Consider the following 18,540-nt stretch of genomic DNA (forward strand, 5'->3'; position numbering starts at 1 on the left):
CTCAGTGGGGCGACCGGGAAAGGTGACACACGGGCAGAGAGCAGAGGGTGGCGAGTTCTCAATCCCCGGGGGGCGCCTGGCCATGTCCGGGGACGTTTCGGGTGATGACCCCAGGGGCGGGCGCAGAATGGGCTCTACACCCTACCGTGCACAGGACACCCCCACCCCACCCCCCACACATTCTCCAGCCCCAAGGGCCAATAGAAACCTCGCTCTGGAGAAGAGCATTCTAGAAAGCCGGTCGTGAGTGCATCCTAGAGCTCTGTGGCTGGAACAGCAGGAATGCCCATGCGGCCACAGCAGGTGCAGCCGGAGGCTGACGGGTCAGGAGGGAGGCGGGCAAGCGGGCCCACCGCGCAGGGTCTGCCACGGCCTCCGGCCAGTGCCCCTGCCTGCTGTCATCACACGGAGCTCCTGCTGCCCCTTCTGTTCTAGTCTGAACGTGGCCACCTGCCCCAAGGTGCCTCCCCCCACCACGGTCCCAACACATGCACCCTCTCTCCGTTTCCTTCCTCATCTCATATATATATCTCGTGTGTGTGTGTGTGTGTGTGTGTGTGTGTGTGTGTGTGTGTAGGGGGCGCCTGGGTGGCTCAGTCAGTTAAGCATCCGACTTCAGCTCAGGTCATGATCTCACAGTTTATGGGTTCGAGCCCCGCGTCGGGCTCTGTGCTGACAGCTCAGAGCCTGGAGCCTGCTTTGGATTCTGTGTCTCCCTCTCTCTCTGCCCCAACCCCACTCATGCTCGCTCACTCTCTCTCTCTCTCTCTAAGAATAAAAAATAAAAAATAAAAATATATATACATATAAAATAACCTTGCGTGCACGCTGGCTTCCTCTCTGGCCCTCCCTCCTTCCCTCCATGCACCCCCCTCCCCACATGCCCCACCTCCAAACAGAAGCCCCCACTGCCTGCTTTTGCAAGCAAGGGCTGAGTCCTTATTAAACAAAGGGGGAAAGAGTCTCTGTAAAAACCTGCTATTTGAGTATCTGTGAATTATTCAAGTCCACTTAGAAAGCTGCGTGCTGCTTCTATGACACCTGAGCACCCCTCACACTGAAGGGACTCCCGCACGGCTCCCCAGGTCACCTGAACAGATGGGAAAGCGGGCCCACTCGTGCCCACTGCGGCCTGGGGAGTTTTACAAGCAACTGTGGGTTTATCTTTTTCAGATGAACATGCGTTATGCTGGCTGAAGCCTTCGAGGGAGGATGCATGGACTTCCGGAACGCAATAAACCCTGACAGCAAGATGGCCTGATGGTGAAGGCAGGGCCTCCACTCTTCACTGCTGTGAGTACTCCACAAAAAAAAAAAAAAAAAAAGGAAATTTCTAGCTACTTGACAAGTTGAAAGCAAAGTGACTGGATTAAAATGACTAAGAGAAATCCAGTATGATCCACTGTAGGTTCCGGCTTTTTTTCTAAGCAGGGAAGACCCTCCCCAAGTAAACTCATCAAAAGATATAGTTTTTAAAATTTTTTTAATATTTTTGAGACCATGAGACAGAGCACAAGCGGGGGAGGGGCAGAGAGAGAGGGAGACACTGAATCTGAAGCAGGCTCCAGGCTCTGAGCTGTCAGCACAGAGCCCAATGCAGGGCTCGAACTCACGAATCGTGAGATCATGACCTGAGCCGAAGTCGGATGCCCAACCGATAGCCACCCAGGTGCCCCTCTTTTATTTTTTTAATGTTTACTTATTTTTGAGATAAAGAGACAGAACATGAGTGAGGGAGGGGCAGAGAGAGAGGGAGACACAGACTCTGAAGCAGGTTCCAGGCTCTGAGCTGTCCGCACAGAGCCCGACACGGGGCTCGAACCCACAAACCGTGAGATCATGACCTGAGCCGGAGTCAGACGCTTAACTGACTGAGCCACCCAGGCACTCCAATACAGATGTTTTCATTTTTAAGTTTGTTTGAGAGACAGATACAGTGTGAGCAGGGGAGGGGCAGAGAGTGGGAGACAGAGTATCCCAAGCAGGCTCCGAGCCGCTGGCACCCAGCCAGACGCACTGCTTGATTTCACAAAACCGTGAGCTCATGACTGGAGCCGCAACCAACACTAGGATGCCACCCAGGTGTCCCTAAAACATACAGATTTTAAATAGTGGGGAGAATATTTATTTGAGGGCCTCCAGCTCTGCCTCTGAACCCCAGCCCTGCTGGGTGACATTATCCTCTTGAGCCTCAGTTTCTTAATCTGGAAAATGGGATAATGGTATGAACTTCCCAGGCTTCCTGAGACCCCCCAGGACCACACAAGTGGCCATTCAGCGCAGTGCCCAGCACACGGCCAGCCCCCGGCTACGGCAGCTGGGGCTCCTACGCGCGCACTTGACTGCGAACTGACCTTTAACTCGACAAAGGAGGGGTAAGTCCTGCCGGGGCTGCGAAACAGGACACGGAGTTAGGGCTCTGTCGGTGCCCTGGCAGGTGGCCTATCAGAAGGCCGCTCTGGGCTTCGGTGACGATCAGCGATGAACACTGCTCCCTGTCCCTTTGCCTTGTGTGTCCACGGTTCCGTTCATGCCACAACTCGCCCACGTTCGGGGGCCTGATGAATCTACAAACATTTTTGCAGCGTGGCTCTACCTCATCAGCCCTCCGGCAGGCCTGCGTTGGCTGACGTATCCCACAGCGTCTATTTCTGGGGCCTGAGAGCCTGCCACGCATCCCCTCGGGAGGTCAAATCTGCAGGTTAACACACTCGCCCGTCAAGTGGCCCAGCTTCAGAAAGAATAAGTGCAAGAGGCAATTACTCTATTTCCCTCACGATCTGAAATTCGTATCTGTTCACGGGCTTCCAGGGGCTTCCCCGCTGGAAGAGGAGCTTTTTGAGGACGAGAGACAAGTCTCTCCATAGCATCCGTACTCCGTCAATGTGTCGCGTGACCGTTTTCTAAGCAAGCAGTTCTCCATGAGCCCATGGAGCTCAGTGCTTTGCCGTCAGGGTGGGTTCAAGGTTTTGGGGGCCCAGAAACATATAACTTAGGGGGGGCCCTTCAAGAAAAATAATGCATCTTTATGAATTTTTTTTTTTTAAAATAAGATGCCGGGCCTTGTAAGAAACAGATGTGTACAGAACTGGGTTCTGATGAGTCAGCTTTGAGGCCTCAGGGGGAGGCCATCCCTGGACACCGTTAGATAATTTTCGGAAGGAGAGGGGAACAACCAAACACGGGTAGGAAACCAGTGGGCTAACATTAAATCCCTTTCAGTGGTTTTTACCTTGTGGGATTTTTTTAAAGCTACATGCAATTTATCAGAGTCACCAGTTCAGATGCTCCATTCTTCATTACTTTGTTTTAAAGTTTCATATCTTTTAAGTTTATTTATTTTGCAAAACAGAGCGAGTGGGGGAGGGGCAGAGAGAGAGGGAGAGAGGATACCAAGCAGCCCCACACTATGGACGCAGCCCCCGATGCGGGGCTCGAACGCACAAACCGTGGAGATCGTGACCTGAGCCGAAGCCGAGAGTCAGACGCCTAACCAGCTGAGCCACCCGGGCGCCCCTCCTCATTTTTTAATGCAAGTTACAAAACTTATTAGCTGTACGTTTAAAGCCTGCAGGTTTCAATGGCTACCGCTGAGGGGACTTTTGCACGGGGGGTATTTACCCCTCCCCCCAACCCCTGTCCCGTGGGATGCTAGGCTCTCAGGCACCTTCATTTTCTGAGAAAGCAGGGGCAAAGGGTGCTGCCCCCCCCCCCCCAGACTGTGGTGCCGGGGGCCCTGCCCAGTGGACCTCGGTCAATGCCGTTCACAAAACTCAACCCTAAGGAAACGAAGCTCCTTTCCCTACTCGGAACCCCCAGCGTAGCACACACCCCCCCCCGCGGATGTGCCCAGGGTCACTCAGGAAGCCCCTGGGCAGTGTGGGGACGGTGCGAGGGGCTGCACCTCCTCTGCCCTGGGGGGATGGGCAGGAAAGCCCGCGGGACCGGAAGCCCTGCCCAGTCACCCTTCTCCAGGCCCGGAGACGCAGGTCGGGAGCAGGCAAAGCGATTCCGGAAGGGGCCTGGCAGGCAGGCCTGTTTGCACAGAACACCGCGGCCCATCTCCTCCCTCCCGCTGGGCAGGGCGGGCACTGCCTTCCCAGCAGAGCCTGGGAGACTCGGGGGGGCAGCGAGGGGCTTCGGTGCTGGGGATGATCCACGCCCACCCGGGCCCCCGAGGGCAGACGGTCCTCAGAGGCCACTCACAGGTTAAGGCGATGCCCACAGCTCCCTTACAGAGGATCTCAGCGCTGGGCTCCTCTACTTATGAGCCGTGTGACTCGGGAACAGGTGAGGACCTCTCTGAGCCTCACTTTCCCAGCTGTAAAACGGGGAGAACAGGTGTTCCTACCACTGCTTCCTGTGGGGTTTGTAAGGCTCAGTAACGGGCTCCGGCTACGCAGCACAGAAAGCATGCTCAGGGAAGAACAGCTCACATCCGTGAACGCTTCCTGGGAGCCAGGCCCCAGATCAATTCTTCCCCTTCTGGAGGGAAACCGTATTAACAACAACGAGTCTCACGCAGACCGTGCTTTGTGGCCTATAAAGAACTTTGGCAGTCCTGGGGTGCCCGGGGGGCTCAGTCAGTTAAGCGTCCGACTTCGGCTCAGGTCATGATCTCACAGTTCGTGGGTTCGAGCCCCGCGTCGGGCTCTGTGCTGACCGCTCAGAGCCTGGAGCTGCTTCGGATTCTGTGTCTCCCTCTCTCTCTGCCCCTCCCTCGCTCTCTCTCAAAAATTAACATTAAAAAAAAAAAGCTTACAGAACTTCGGTAGTCCCTATACTAACTTTTTCCTCATTATTTTGGTCTCATTCATTCATTCATTCATTCAACCAACCAGAAGTTGTACTCCCTGAGCAGGTAGTAGGTTACCAGCCCTGGAGTCAGCACTCGGCCCAGGGCAAGAGCATCAGTTCCGGCCCCGCGTGGGGCCAGCGCTCTGCTAGGGGCACAGTTACAACCCTGTAAGTGGCGGCATGGGGCACCCCCAGGAGGGGGCTGTGGGGTGCAGGGGGTGGGGGGTGATCCTGGAGGACATGCTGCCCACACTGAACACTAGGCCCCAGCTAGAGCATGGGCGTCACCTTAAGAGCACAGGGGAGCAGGGGCTGCTCACTGGGTCTCGGCAGGTGCACTCAGGGCTTGCGTGAGGGCCGCTGTGGAAACGGTGGCGTGTAGGGTGGCCCTGGGGGTGGGTGGGCAGGAGAGAGGCAAATGGGCCAGGGCGGGCGGGCAGAGCTGGGCGTCCCCGGGGCTGGTCAGTGGCAGGAGAAAGGCAGCTGCATTTGCTGAGCACTGACTCTGCCCCCAGGCACCGTGCTGGCTGCCCCGGGGCCCTGCGACCCCCGGTGAAATGCAGAGTCTCAGGCCCCACGCACCTGCTGAGGCCGAGCCTGCATTCAGAGCATTCCCGCGTGATCCACGCACGCAGGCGAGCTGGGAGAGAGCGTGTGCAGGGGACAGTGTTTCCGTTCGTCCTTGCAGAGGCCCCGGAGGGACCGCTGGGCGACACGGGGCTCGGATGCTACAACCTCCAAGCGGGAGGGGCTCCAAGGGCCTCACAGCCCCCTCCCCACCTCCACTCCCACCCCACAGTCAGACATCTGCTAATGGGCATCTCAAAGTGGGTCCCCAATGCCTCACCAACCGTGGGGGTGGGGAGGACGGCAGCCCAGCTGCCCAATGCCGACAACCCGGCTCAAAGCGGACACCCTGCATGGTATGTGGTCACTTTCAGTGCTCGAGTCACAGCCCTTTAGGGAGGAGGGGACAGGCTCAGAGACACAGAGCAACTGACACAAACACACACAGCCCCTCGTACAGAGGAGTCCGATGCAATCTGTTTCTCAAGCCTGGGTTTTTGCCTCTGTTTCCCCCAAGTCTGAAAATTAAACACACGTGGAGTGTGAACTCAAAACCTCTCAATAGGCAAGACCCACAGACCCCCGACCAGAGCAGCTTATGGGGCTTACGATCTTGAGAAAGGGGGCCCCGCCTTCTCAGATCGCCCACTGTAAGCCACATCCAGCGGCGCAGGTACTGAGCACCTGGCACAGAACACATGCTCATAAGCTTCTGAAGGAAGGAGGGTGCCCGTGACAAATCCGTGTTCCAATCGCCAGGCCCTTAGACACGCAGGTGTTCCCACCCTGAAGGACCTCCTCAGGCGCCCCTCCCCCTGCTGATGGCCCAGTCCCACTCCATCACTCCTCTGGGAAAAACAATTTGCATTTCTAGCCCCGGCCACGGTGATTGGCTCAGACTCAGCCATGTAACACCCTCAGAACCAATGAGAAGCCAGGTGACTTTCTGGGGCAGGGAATGGGGGGGGGCTCACTCCCTCTCCTTCACGGGGCTTAGCCAGGTGTCATGGATAGAATTAAAGATCACAGCCCTAATTGGCTTTAATTCTGCCTTGGATTCAATCAGGTTGAGACCGGAGGCCACAGGAACCAAGAGATTACCAGGATCTAAGCTCTGGAAATGGATGCTTTGAAAATATAACGCATGGGATCAACACCATGCCTCTGTTTAGACAGACCAAGGAAAGTGATGGTTTCTTCTGTCAATTTCCATTAAGCTTTGGTGAAGTTTTAGTCTGTTTGCTAAGAAAAAGGAAGTTTCCCTGGATTATCAAAATGTTGGAAGTTCGAAGACTGTAACCTTAAGAGCGTGCGTATTTATTTTAGGAAACTCCATCTGTTAGAAAGCTTGTGGTAGAGCACTGTCCACTCTGCGTTGGGAACCCTGCTTGCTACAGTTCAGCTCGAAGCTTCCTCCCCAACGGGGCGATAACCACACACACCAACTCGGACCCCTCGCTAACCTAGTTCTGTAGAACTCAACCAGCATGGAACACTGAACACACTCTCTCCTAGGGTAAGGAGCACAGTTTAGGGCATTCCTCCTCATAAAGAAATAACCTACACAGCTTCTAAAAGATTAACATTAAAAATACAATGTAGGGGGGCGCCTGGGTGGCTCAGTCGGGTAAGCATCCGACTTGAGCTCAGGTCATGATCTTGCAGTTCGTGAGTTTGAGCCCCGGGTCGGGCTCTGTGCTGACAGCTCAGAGCCTGGAGGCTGCTTCGGATTCTGTGTCTCCCTCTCTCTCTGCCTCTTCCCCACTCTCACTCTCTCTCTCAAAAATAAGTAAACATTGGGGCGCCTGGGTGGCTTAGTCGGTTAAGCGTCCAACTTTCGCTTAGGTCATGATCTCGCGGTTCGTGGGTTCGAGCCCCGCGTCGGGCTCTGTGCTGACTGCCAGCTCAGAGCCTGGAGCCTGTTTCAGTCTGTGACTCCCTCTCTCTGACCCTCCCCTGCTCATGCTGTCTCTCCCTCTCTCTCCTAGAAATAAATAAAACATTAAAAAAATTTTAAAAAATAAACATTAAAAATAATTTTTAATGCAATGTAAGATGGCCAGTTTCTTGACAGAAATCAGAGGCTGCTGCCCGCCATCTTGCCTGAGGCCAGAACTAACAACGGAGAAGAAGTAGAGCCAAGTGACCTTCAACAAGGTCTTCGACTGATGTATACCTAAGCACAGAGGCCAGAAACATGTCCCATTTGAGGAAGCCAGGGCAGGGTATGCGTGGCTGACTGGCCCCGTCTTCACTCTAGTTAGACATTCCTGATCGCAAGAGGAACAGGCATGGCTCGAGATTGACTCTAGAACATCTTGTCTACAAGGGACCCAAAGAATGACAACTGCAAGTTTGCTGCAGGAAATAGGGCCACCCAGGGGCTCTTCTAGAGTCACGCTGCACTCAGGGAAAAAGAGAGAAGAGAAATCCTCCAGGGCCATGGGGGCCAAATGCCCAAACCCAACCGCAGGTCTTACCGAATGGTGGGCTGGTCTCCACTCAACTGCTTGAACCTCCGGTGGAGCTGCTCAATCTGGTCTGAGGAGACTGGGAAGCGGGGGAGGGAGGGGGGGGAGAGAGAGAGAGAAGACATTACTGACCACTGAACTCGATGCCACCAGCAGGAGGCTGGTGACATTCTCCCCCACTTCCCAGGTGGGCAACACCAAGTTACCACCAGATGAAGAAACCGACACAAAGGGCTTCCCATTCTTCCTGGCAATGCACCCCGGGGGCCGTCACCCCGATCCCCTCAAGCTGCTGCGAGCGGCAGCTCCCCAGTTGGCACCGAAGCAAACCAGCTCGTTCTCTCCTTCCCCCTAAAGAGATCACATCCGTGTGGCCTCTTCCCTTCCTGCTCCTGAGACAGGTGTCTTCCTAGCTGAGCAAGGGGCTTCACACGGTCACATACTGAGAGACAGAGGAGCGTGGCAGGGAAAAGGGGCTCGGGCTGGTGCTGGAGGCGTTTGGGAGACACGCAGTAAGATGCGGAGGGGGGATTGGAAGGAAAAGAATTTCAAAAACTGTGCTGTGGATGATGTACTTAGATCTCCCTAGTAGTTCCCCGTTTTTCTTAATCACTGTTTCGGGCTGGCGGCCGCATTTCTTCCCCAGTAAGACTGGGCCCTGTGGTCCCGGTTTCATGAGGGCTCCGCCCCCACGACGCACTGTTTTATGATGCGCACAGTACCAGACACTGACCTGCCCCCCCTCACCTCCTCCAGGACACAACCCTGCTCAAGGGGGTAGATGTGCCTTTCTCTGCTGGATAATTTCAAAACTGCAGCCCGGGGCCCGCTAGGCCACACAACCGGTGATGGCTGGGGTTGGGATCCATCTCCCCAGCCTGCACTCACCTGCCCACACAGCCTGGTGCTCAGGCCCTGAGGGCTGGTTCCGGGGACTAGATACAGTTCAGGGAAAACTTTCCCAATGGGGGCGGGGCTGAGGAACAGCCACCCGTCCCCGCTCCCCCTCCCCCCACTTCCCACTCCCTCAATGTCTTTTCTCCTCTTGTTCCAGAGGCAGCTGATTTCTGGGACCAGCTGGTCATCTCATTTGCTGTGGGTTTTGTTTAAGTATTAAAACAAATTTTTTTTTCACTTGAGAGAGAGAGAGACAGCAAGCACGAGCAGGCATGCACGTGGGAGGAAGGGGGCAGAGGGAGAGAGAGAGAATCCCAAGCAGGCTCCATGCTCAGCACAGAGCCCAATGTAGGGCTCGATCCCACAACCCTGAGATCATAACTGGAGCTGAAATCAAGGGTCAGACACTCAACAGACTGAATCACTCTGGCACCCCCTTTTTGAGTATTTTTTTTAAGTAGTTTCTATACCCAATACAGGGCTTAAACTTACAACCCCAAGATCAAAAGTCTCATGTTCCACAGACTAAGCCAGCCAGGTGCCCTCCCCACCTTTTTTTTGGGGGGGGGAGGGTCTCAGGCTCAGGTTGTATAACTTTAAGAATATGTAGCTCAGCAAAATAAGTCAGGCAGAGAAGGACAGATACCATATGTTTGCACGTATAGGAGGATTAGGAGGAACTTAATGGAGGACCGTGGGGGAGAAGAAGGGGGGAAATTGGTGGGGAGAGGGAGGGCGGCAAACCATGAGAGACTCTTGAATGCTGAGAACAAACTGAGAGCAGATGGGGGGGGGTGATGGGCATGGAGGAGGCCACTTGTGGGAATGAGCACTGGGTGTTATATGGAAACCAGCTTGACAATAAACTATTTATTAAACACACACACACACACACACACACACACACACACAAAGAATATGTAGCTCAGAGGTGCCTGGGTGGCTCAGTAAGTTGAGCATCTGACTTCCACCCAGGTCATCATCTCACAGTTTGAGAATTCAAGCCCTACATTGGGCTCACTGCTGTCAGCACAGAGCCTGCTTAAAATCCTCTGTCCCCCTCTCTCCGCCCCTCTCCCGCTTGCGCTCTCCCAAAAATAAATACATATTTTTTTATTGTTTTTTTTTAAATGTTTTATTTATTTCTAGGGGAGAGAGAGAGAGAGAGAGAGAGAGAGCATGAGCAGGGGAGGGTCAGAAAGAGAGGGAGTCACAGACTGAAACAGGCTCCAGGCTCTGAGCTGGCAGTCAGCACAGAGCCCGACGTGGGGCTCAAACCCACGAACCGCGAGATCGTGACCTAAGCAAAAGTCGGACGCTTAACCGACTAAGCCACCCAGGCGCCCCGAATAAATATTGTTTTTAAAAAAAAAAAAAAGATCGATAGCTCAGAATTCTCCAGCCTCCCTAGAAGCTGTTGGTGAGGAAATACCTCTTAGGGACAGCCAACTGCTGTGAAAGTTCTCTGTGTACCAGATGCACAGCTCTGCACATTGGCGCACTCTTCCCATGGCACCCTGGGATAGCGCTGTATCCCCATTACAGGTGTAGACGCTACCCTTGGAAAGGTAGGATGACCGTGAGGGGCAGTCACCACCTTTCTGGAGGAGGACACGGCCATTTACATCACCTGTGTATCAGCAAGGACATCTGAATACTCTCGACGGCCGAGCAATTCCACTCCCGGGCACACACCCAACAGTTGCAGATTTGTGCTCCTCAGAAGACACACATAAGGAAGGGGTCACAGCAATACGGTTTCAGCAGCCCTAGACTGGAAGCCATCCGAACGCCCAGCAACGGCAGAATGAAGTGTTCAGGCGCAGTCTATTCAAGCAGTGGAATAGTATACAGCAGGGGAAGTGTGCAAATTATGTGTGTCATAAGTTGGGCGAGTTTCAAAAACAAAATCAAGCAGAAGTGAGACGCGAAAGAGCAAGTACTTTAGGATTCCATTTACATAAAGTTCAAAAACGGGCAAAAACTCTTCTATAATGTTAGAAGTGAGGATGAAAGGATTACATACTGGAAGATTCCAACTATAGGGAACATTCTGGAAAAGGCAAAACCGCGAAGACACCAGAAAGGTCAGAGGCTGTCGGAGTCTGCGGGGACGGGGGGCAGACAGGCAGAGCACGGAGGGTTTGGGGAGCAGGGAGACTATTCTGTGGGGTCCTGTGGTGATGGACACACGTTGCTGAGCGTACATCCAAGCCCGCGGAACGTACACCACCACGAGCGAGCTCTGATGTGAACAACAGACTTGGGGCGATAATGCAGGTTCGTCGACTGAATCAAACGCAGCACACGGGTGGGGGCTACCGACGGCGGGGGAGGCGAGGGCACATGTGGGGGTGGGGCAGGGGGGAAAACTAGCTTCCTCTGAATTGTGCTAGGAACCCATCTAATATGTGTCTTGTGACAGTAATGACAAGGTGGTGTCTGGGTGGCTCAGATGCTTGGGTGTCTGACTTGTCTGGCTCAGGTCGTGGGATCGAGCCTCGCACTGGACTCCGCACTGAGCGTGCAACATGCTTGGGATTCTCTCTCTACCCCTCCCCCATTCACATGCTCTCAAAAAAAAAAAAAAAGACTTTAAAAAATATAATGAAAATGATGATGATGATGACACTGTCTTATTTTTTAAAAAGTGAAGTCAGGGTAGTGGCTGCCCCCAAGGGGGAGTAGCGATTTGAATGCGGCATGAGGGGCACCTCTGGGTACTGGGAATATTCTATTCCTTCACCCAGGTGCAGGTTACCCACGTGTTCTGAGCAAGCACACGGAACTATAAGCTCACGGGTGATGCACTTTTCTGCACCTGATGTCACATTAAAAGGTTTACTTGAAAAATTCAGGAATTCTACTTGGCGGGGAGAGGTAAATCCAATGAGTACAAGAGATGAATACATAAATGTGTTCACCTTTGTAGTCTTAACACCTTATAAAATGGACTCGACCTAAGTGCTCACCCAAAGGAGACTGGCCAAATAGTTTATGGAATGCTTAGCAATTAAAAAAAAAAAAAAAAGGCACGCTGCTTTTAAAAAGTGACAGTTATATACCTGACATGGAAATGCATTCCACATAGAAGGTTTAAAAGTAGGGGCGCCCGGGTAGCTCAGTCGAGGGTCCCACTCTTGATCTCTGCTCAAGTCATGATCTCATGGTTTGCCAGTTCGAGCCCTGTCAGTGCCAAGCCTGCTTGGGAATCCTGTGTGTGCCTCCCTCTCTCTCCCTCCCCTGCTCACGAGTGCACATGCTCGAAGATAAACTTTTAAAAAATGTAAATTTTTTTTTTTAATTCAAAAAGGGGCCTCAGTCGGTTGGACGTCTGGCTCAGGTCATGATCTCACAGCTCATGGGCTGGAGCCCTGTGTTGGGCTCTGTGCTGACAGCTTGGAGCCTGCTTCGGATTCTGTGTCTCCCTCTCTCTGCCCCTCCCCCACTCACGCTCTGTCTCTCTCACTCAAAATAAACTTTAAAAAAGAAAATGTTTAAAAACAGTTTGCTACGGGGCGCCTTGCTGGCTCAGTGGGTAGAGCATGTAACTCTCCATCTTGGGGCTGTGAGGTCAAGCCCCACACTGGGCATGGAGCTTGCTTAAAACAAAAACACGACAGCTTGCTACAAAAACAGCATGACCTCATGCTGGGGAAAACATGTACATGTATATACAAATGTACAGAAGTAATGAAAGAAAATCTGGACTCACTTTCCCCCAAAATAATAATAGCAATTGTCCCTCTCAGTAGCGGGATTAGACTTTGTTTCGGTTTAACTCATCTATAGTTTCTAAATTGTCTCTAAACACAATGCACGTTTATTAGTCCTGTAATGAAAATTTTAGGCACACAATATGGTACCACATGCGACAGCCGAGAGATCTCGAAAATATTGCTACTGATGAGTCATCTGTTGGCTGAGTACCATGTCCTGAGCACACGTGGTCTTCTTTAATCCTTTCCATGACCACAAAATGAAAGGACCGCTCCCATTTTACAGAAGAGCAAACTGAGGATCTGAGGGGCTAGGTGGCTTGCTGAAAGTCAGTCACTAAACTTGAAAGGGAAATCCAGGATTTAAGCTCAATTTGCCTGGCAGAACGTGTGTGGTGTTATGTTCGTGTGTTACTGATCAAAGGCAGCCCAGCTCTCAACCGCAGATCAAAAACAAACAAAAAAAATGCTGATGAGAAATAACCATAGAAATTGCAGCCAAATATGTGCTCCTAAATGACCTCTATTTGAGATGAGTTACCTTAAAAATGATGCTAAGTGAAAGAGGCCAGTCACAAAGGCCACACGGTGCATGAATCCATTTATAGGAGATGCTCAGATAGGCAAATCCAAAGTAGACCAGAGCTTGCCTGGGGCTGGGCAAGGATGGGGAGTCAAGCTAATAGGTACTGAGCTTCTTGGGAGGGTGGGTGGGAAGGATGAAAATGTTCCTAAGTTAGATTATGATGGACGCACAACTCTGTGATTGTACTAAAAACTACTGAGTACACTTTACATGGGTGAAACGTATGGAATGTGAGTTACATCTCAACAGAGCCGTTAAACAAATGAATTACGTGCACAATCATGAGAACCGCCACAGTCCACATCAACTGAGGATTCGCTGTGTCCAGGGCACGGTGTCAGCCCTACTCCTGAGAAGCCCTGGCTCGCAGAACCCTCGCTCTCATCAATCTTATCAGCTAGGGATGATTTTATCGCCGATCTAGAGATGAGAACACGGAGATGTGCCCAAGCTCGCACAGACAGGAGGCGGTGTGGACACCAGAAATCACCAGACGCCAGGGTTCCCTAATGCAGTTCCAGCTAATTGCATCCAAGGCGCGAGCACGCACACACACACCCCTTCCTGTCGTGCCTGATTGAAAGCAGAGGGAGGAGGAAACCAGCCTGCCATCTCTGGTCCCTGGTCTTCAGCAGCCAAGTCCCCTGAGCCAAGAGCTCAAGAAGCCTCCCCAGCCTTGGTAATCGGGGGAAGGGGCATCTGAGGCCCCACGAACAGACTCTCAAAGACCTCACAGGCTCTGGGGACCAGTGGTCCCCCAGAGGGTCTGTCCCGTGGGCACCTACCACCTGTGTGCAAAGTGCCCTCAGGGGCTCCAAGGATGGAAGCTTTACTAGTCTCCCCACCCCTCTCTCAGCCCCTTCTCCAGGTCCCCAGGAGGTCACGGTTGCCATGGAGACAAGAGGCAGAGTCACTTGGGTGCCTGGCATGTTGACCTCATTATCCTTGGTTTTAGATTTCAACCTGAGGGTTGATTTCACACCCTTCCACAGGCTGGGGGGGGGGGTGGAGTTTAACTGGCCCAATCTTTGTGTGTGTTGAGGGAGGGGGTCGGTCACTTTGTATCAAAAGCTTATATTTAACAAAGTATCTACCTGCAAGTCACCAGCCACATGTGGCTGCTAAGCCCCTGCAAGGTGGGGAGTCCAAGCTGAGAGGTGAGGTGTGAAATCGTGTAAAATACACACCAGCTTCCAAAGACTTAGTACAGAAAAGAGTGTACACAGCCTCCATAATTTTCATATTGGTCATATACTGAAATGCTTTAGACATAATCGGTCAAGTAAAATATTAAAACTAACTGTATCTTGTTTCTTTTTTAAACATGGCTACCAGAAGGGCGCCTGGGTGGCTCAGGCAGTTAAGCAGCCGACTTGGGCTCAGGGCATGATCTCGAGGTTCGTGGGTTCGAGCCCTGTGTCGGGCTCTGTGCTGACAGCTCAGAGCCTGGAGCCTGCTTCCAAGTCTGTGACTCCCTCTCTCTGCCCCTCCCCGATTCAGGCGGTCTCTCAAAACTAAACATTAAAAAAAAAATTTTTTTTTAAACATGCCTACTAGAAAGTGTAGAATTACATTAAACATGTAACTTATAAAAACATTCAGAATTATTCTGCCTTACATTGTATTTGCACTGGACAGTGCTGGTATCTGCTTTTGACCGGCAACTTGATCCCTGGGGACCGTGCTGAGGAACCGAGACAAGTGTACAGAGATAAACAGGGAAGAGTAATCATCGTTCCCTGTTTAAAACAGTAGAAAACAGGGTCACCTGGGTGGCTCAGTCAGCTAAGCCTCTGACTCTTGACTCACTGTGAGTTCGAGCTCAGGGTCAGGCTCTGCACTGACAGCGTGGAGCCTGCTTGGGATTCTCTCTCTCCCCCTCCCCTGCTCACACACATGCTCACTCTCAAAATAAATAAACTCACGAGGCACCTGTGTGGTTCAACTGGTTAAGTGTCTGACTACTGATTTCAGCTCAGGTCATGACCTCATGGTTAGTGGGTTTGAGCCCCATGTCCAGCTTCACACAGACAGTGTGGAGCCTGCTTTGGATTTTCACATGCTCTCTCTTGCTCTTTATCTGCCCCTCCCCTGCTTGCATGTTCTTTCTCTCCTAAAATGAACTTTTTTTAAAAATCCATAAATAAATAAATATATAAATAAACCTTAAAATTGGGGAAATGGTGAGCTTGTGGAAACCGGTTGAAATAAATCATGGTACATCATCCCAAAGACAGCATACTACAGAGCCTTAAGAAACATTTTTAAAATATTTCAGGGCGCCTGAGTGACTCAATTGGTTAAGCATCCAACTTCGGCTCAGGTCATGGTCTCACGGTTCACAGGTTCCAACCCCGCGTCAGCCTCTGTGCTGACAGCTCAGAGCCTGGAGCCTGCTTTGGATTCTGTGTGTGTGTGTGTGTCTCTCTCTCTGCTCCTCCCTTGTTCACACTCTGTCTCTCCCTCTCTCTCAAAAATAAACATTAAAAAAATGTTTTTAAATATTTATAACATAGAAAAACATTCGTGGGATATCGCTGCAGGGAAAAACCAACAGGCTACAAGATCTCACATACATGAAAGTCCATAATCATCTACGTGTGTGCGCACAGAAAAAATTGGGAAGGATGCACGACAAAATAGTACATTGTCCTGTAGAGTTACAGGACATCCTTCTCTTCCTTTTGTCTCTTATCTTTGCTGATCTGTCCCTTAACTTTTCTGTAATTGTCAGAGATTACTTGTATAATCTTCTGTTTGAACTTTGATGGCCAGGATGAAAAATAAAACACACAGTAACAAGCGCTGGTGAGGCTGCGGACAAACTGACATCCTCACACGCTGCCAATGAGACTGTCACACGGTGCAGCCGCTGTGGGACACAGCTCCGTGGATCCTCAATAAATTATACATCGAGAGGCGCCTGGCTGGCTCAGTCAGCTAAGCGTCTGACGTCGGCTCAGGTCATGATCTCGCGGTTTGAGAGTTTGAGGCCCGTATCAGGCTCTGTGCTGACAGCTCGGAGCCTGGAGCCTGCTTTAGATAGTGTCCCCCTCTGTAGATAGTGTCTCCCTCTGTCTCTGTCCCTCCCCTGCTCACACGCTCTCTCAAAAATAAACATTAAAAAAAGCTTTTAAAAGTTAAACAGATTCACCACATAATCCAGAAATCTCACTCCCGAGTACACACCCAAGATAAATGAAAACACACGTCACTGTTCACAACAGCCTAAAGGGAACAACCCAAATGTCCATCAACAGATGAAATGATAAACCAAACGTGGTCTGTCACTACAGTGGGACAGGATTCGGTCCCAGGTGGAATGAAGCACAGACATGCACTCCGACATCGATGAACCCTGAATACGTGAGGCTAAGGGAAAAAAGCCCAGTGCAGGTTACGTTTACGTGGAACGTCCAGAGTAGGCAAATCTCGCCACAGAAAGCGGACGAAGGGGTTGCCAGGGTTTGGGGCGGAGAGGAATGTGGAGTGATGCAGACATGGGGTTTCTGCCTGGCCCTGGTCTCCCCTGTCAGGCTGTGGGGGCGGCTTACGGCCTCGCTGTGCTAAGCTCGGGGTCACCGGGCAGGGGGAGGGTCGCGTAGGTCAGGAGGTCTGAGACGACCCTCGAGGAGGTGGAGGCAGGAGACAGGGTGGGCAGAAAAGGGGTGTGAAACCCTCAGGATGCCCGGCCTTCCTCATCGGGCTCGGGAGGAGATGGAACATCAGCCCTCACCACACCCACTACCGGGTGGCCAGGACCACCTGCGCCTCTATCTCTAGGGGCTCAAGTCTGGTGGCAAAGGACACCTAAAATTGCACCTGGTCCTTCCTGAATCCATGCTGGCTAGGAGCATTGGGGGGGGTGCGAGCGGACTCCCCCACGGTCCACCCTGGGTCACTCGACCCTCTGATGGCTGCCGTTCATTAAGAGACATCTCCCGGGGCGCCCCCGCTTGGCTAGGCTCCCAGAGGATGCTGGGGGTGCAGACACAGGGGGCGGAGCTGTCTGCTGGAAACGCGCGTCACCTCGCCGGGCTCCAGGGTAAGAGACGTGGCGTCAGCTTGCCAAGGAGCACCCGCAGGGAGCCACCGCCCTGTGGGATCCCGAAGGCTGATGGCCAGGCCGGGGAGGGCAGGGCTCAGGAAGCCCCAGGATCTTCGGCAAGGCGGGCAGAAGGCCGGCTAAGGACCGGGAGAGAGGAGGGACGTAGTGGCCGCCACACATACTGAACTCAAGCTCTCAGACCCCACCTATGAGTCTGCATAGGATGCTAAGGGAGCGGACAAGACCCCATGTGCTGGTGACAATGGAGGCTGGATGCCAAGGACAGCATGTATGGAACCCACTAAGGGTCAGCAGGTGTAGCCGTCCAGGGTTGGGGTGGGGGGAGGGTCTCAAAACGCAGTTGCAAGGACAAGGGCAGCTGAAACCTGCCCCTGATCGCTCGGGGGCTGCCCAGGATCCACCCGGCCTCCCCGGCTCTCTCAGCTGAGCCGAGCCGAGCCGCCCTGGCTGCGGGCCCCAGGACACCAGGTGGCGTCACTGGGAAGCTCTTGGTGGCTGCGGGAGCCCTCAGAGCTCTCCTGCTTTGCCGCCGCGTCCCGACAGACGGGCCAGGACCCAAGCATCGGCCGAAGTCCCGGAACACAGAGGTGAGCTCACAGCCTCGCTGCCAAGAGCTGCTGGCTGGTCCCCAGCTTGCCGTCCTACTAAACCGCCTCCCCCGGAGTACAGGGATAATAATAGCACCGCCCCCGGGAGGCTGTTCACACCCCGGAAGACAATCAAAATCACATACACACGATGCGCCGTCCCCGAAAGGTAGGAACACCCAGGCGCCCATCAGTCGGTGGACAGATGAACCAAACGGGGTAGTTCTACACAGCCCAACGCCGTGCTACCACGGACACCTGCACAGAGGACCCTGAAACCATGAAGCCACGCACGCCAGGCCACTGGTGTAGCCTGCCATTTACACGGAGCAGAGGCCATGGGTGACTGGGGGGGCTCAGTCAGTTGAGCATCTGACTTCGGCTCAGATCATGATCTCACAGTTCATAGGTTCAAGCCCCGTGTCAGGCTCTGTGCTGACGGCCCAGAGCCTGGAGCCTGCTTTGGATTCTGTGTCTCCCTCTCTCTCTGCCCCTCTCCTGCTCACCCTCTGTCTCTCAAAAAACAATGTTAAAAAAAAAAAATTAAAACAGGCGAGTCCACAGGGACAGGAAGTAGATTTGTAGCTGCCAGGGGCTGTGAGCGGGGCATTTCAGGGACAGCTAATGGGCACGAAGTTTCTTTCTGGTTGGTGAGGATGCCCTGCAACTGAGTCATGGCGATGGCCACCCAACACTGAGAATGAGCTTCACGCCAGCAAACTGTAGGTTCGAAAATGGTGAATATGGGAAGTCTTAGGTGCCGTGAATCTGTCCCCAATTAAATAAAAATTCAGGGGCTCCTGGGTGGCTCAGTTGGTTGGGCGTCCATCTTAGGCTTGAGTCGTGA

The 18,540-nt window shown here is 52.8% G+C and overlaps 1 protein-coding gene across 1 annotated transcript in view; it reads right to left on the reverse strand.

Annotated features, from left to right (window-relative positions):
- Window positions 1–18,540, reverse strand: part of TESC (tescalcin) — a 52,137-nt gene that overhangs the window by 19,153 nt on the left and 14,444 nt on the right. The window contains exon 2 of the mRNA XM_039251564.1: window positions 7,845–7,914. Coding sequence (XP_039107495.1) covers window positions 7,845–7,914 — 70 coding nt within the window. The remainder of the gene's footprint in view (window positions 1–7,844; window positions 7,915–18,540) is intronic.

Source organism: Hyaena hyaena, unplaced genomic scaffold, assembly GCF_003009895.1.
Source record: "Hyaena hyaena isolate Hyena2069 unplaced genomic scaffold, ASM300989v1 scaffold_0, whole genome shotgun sequence".
NCBI lineage: Eukaryota > Metazoa > Chordata > Mammalia > Carnivora > Hyaenidae > Hyaena > Hyaena hyaena.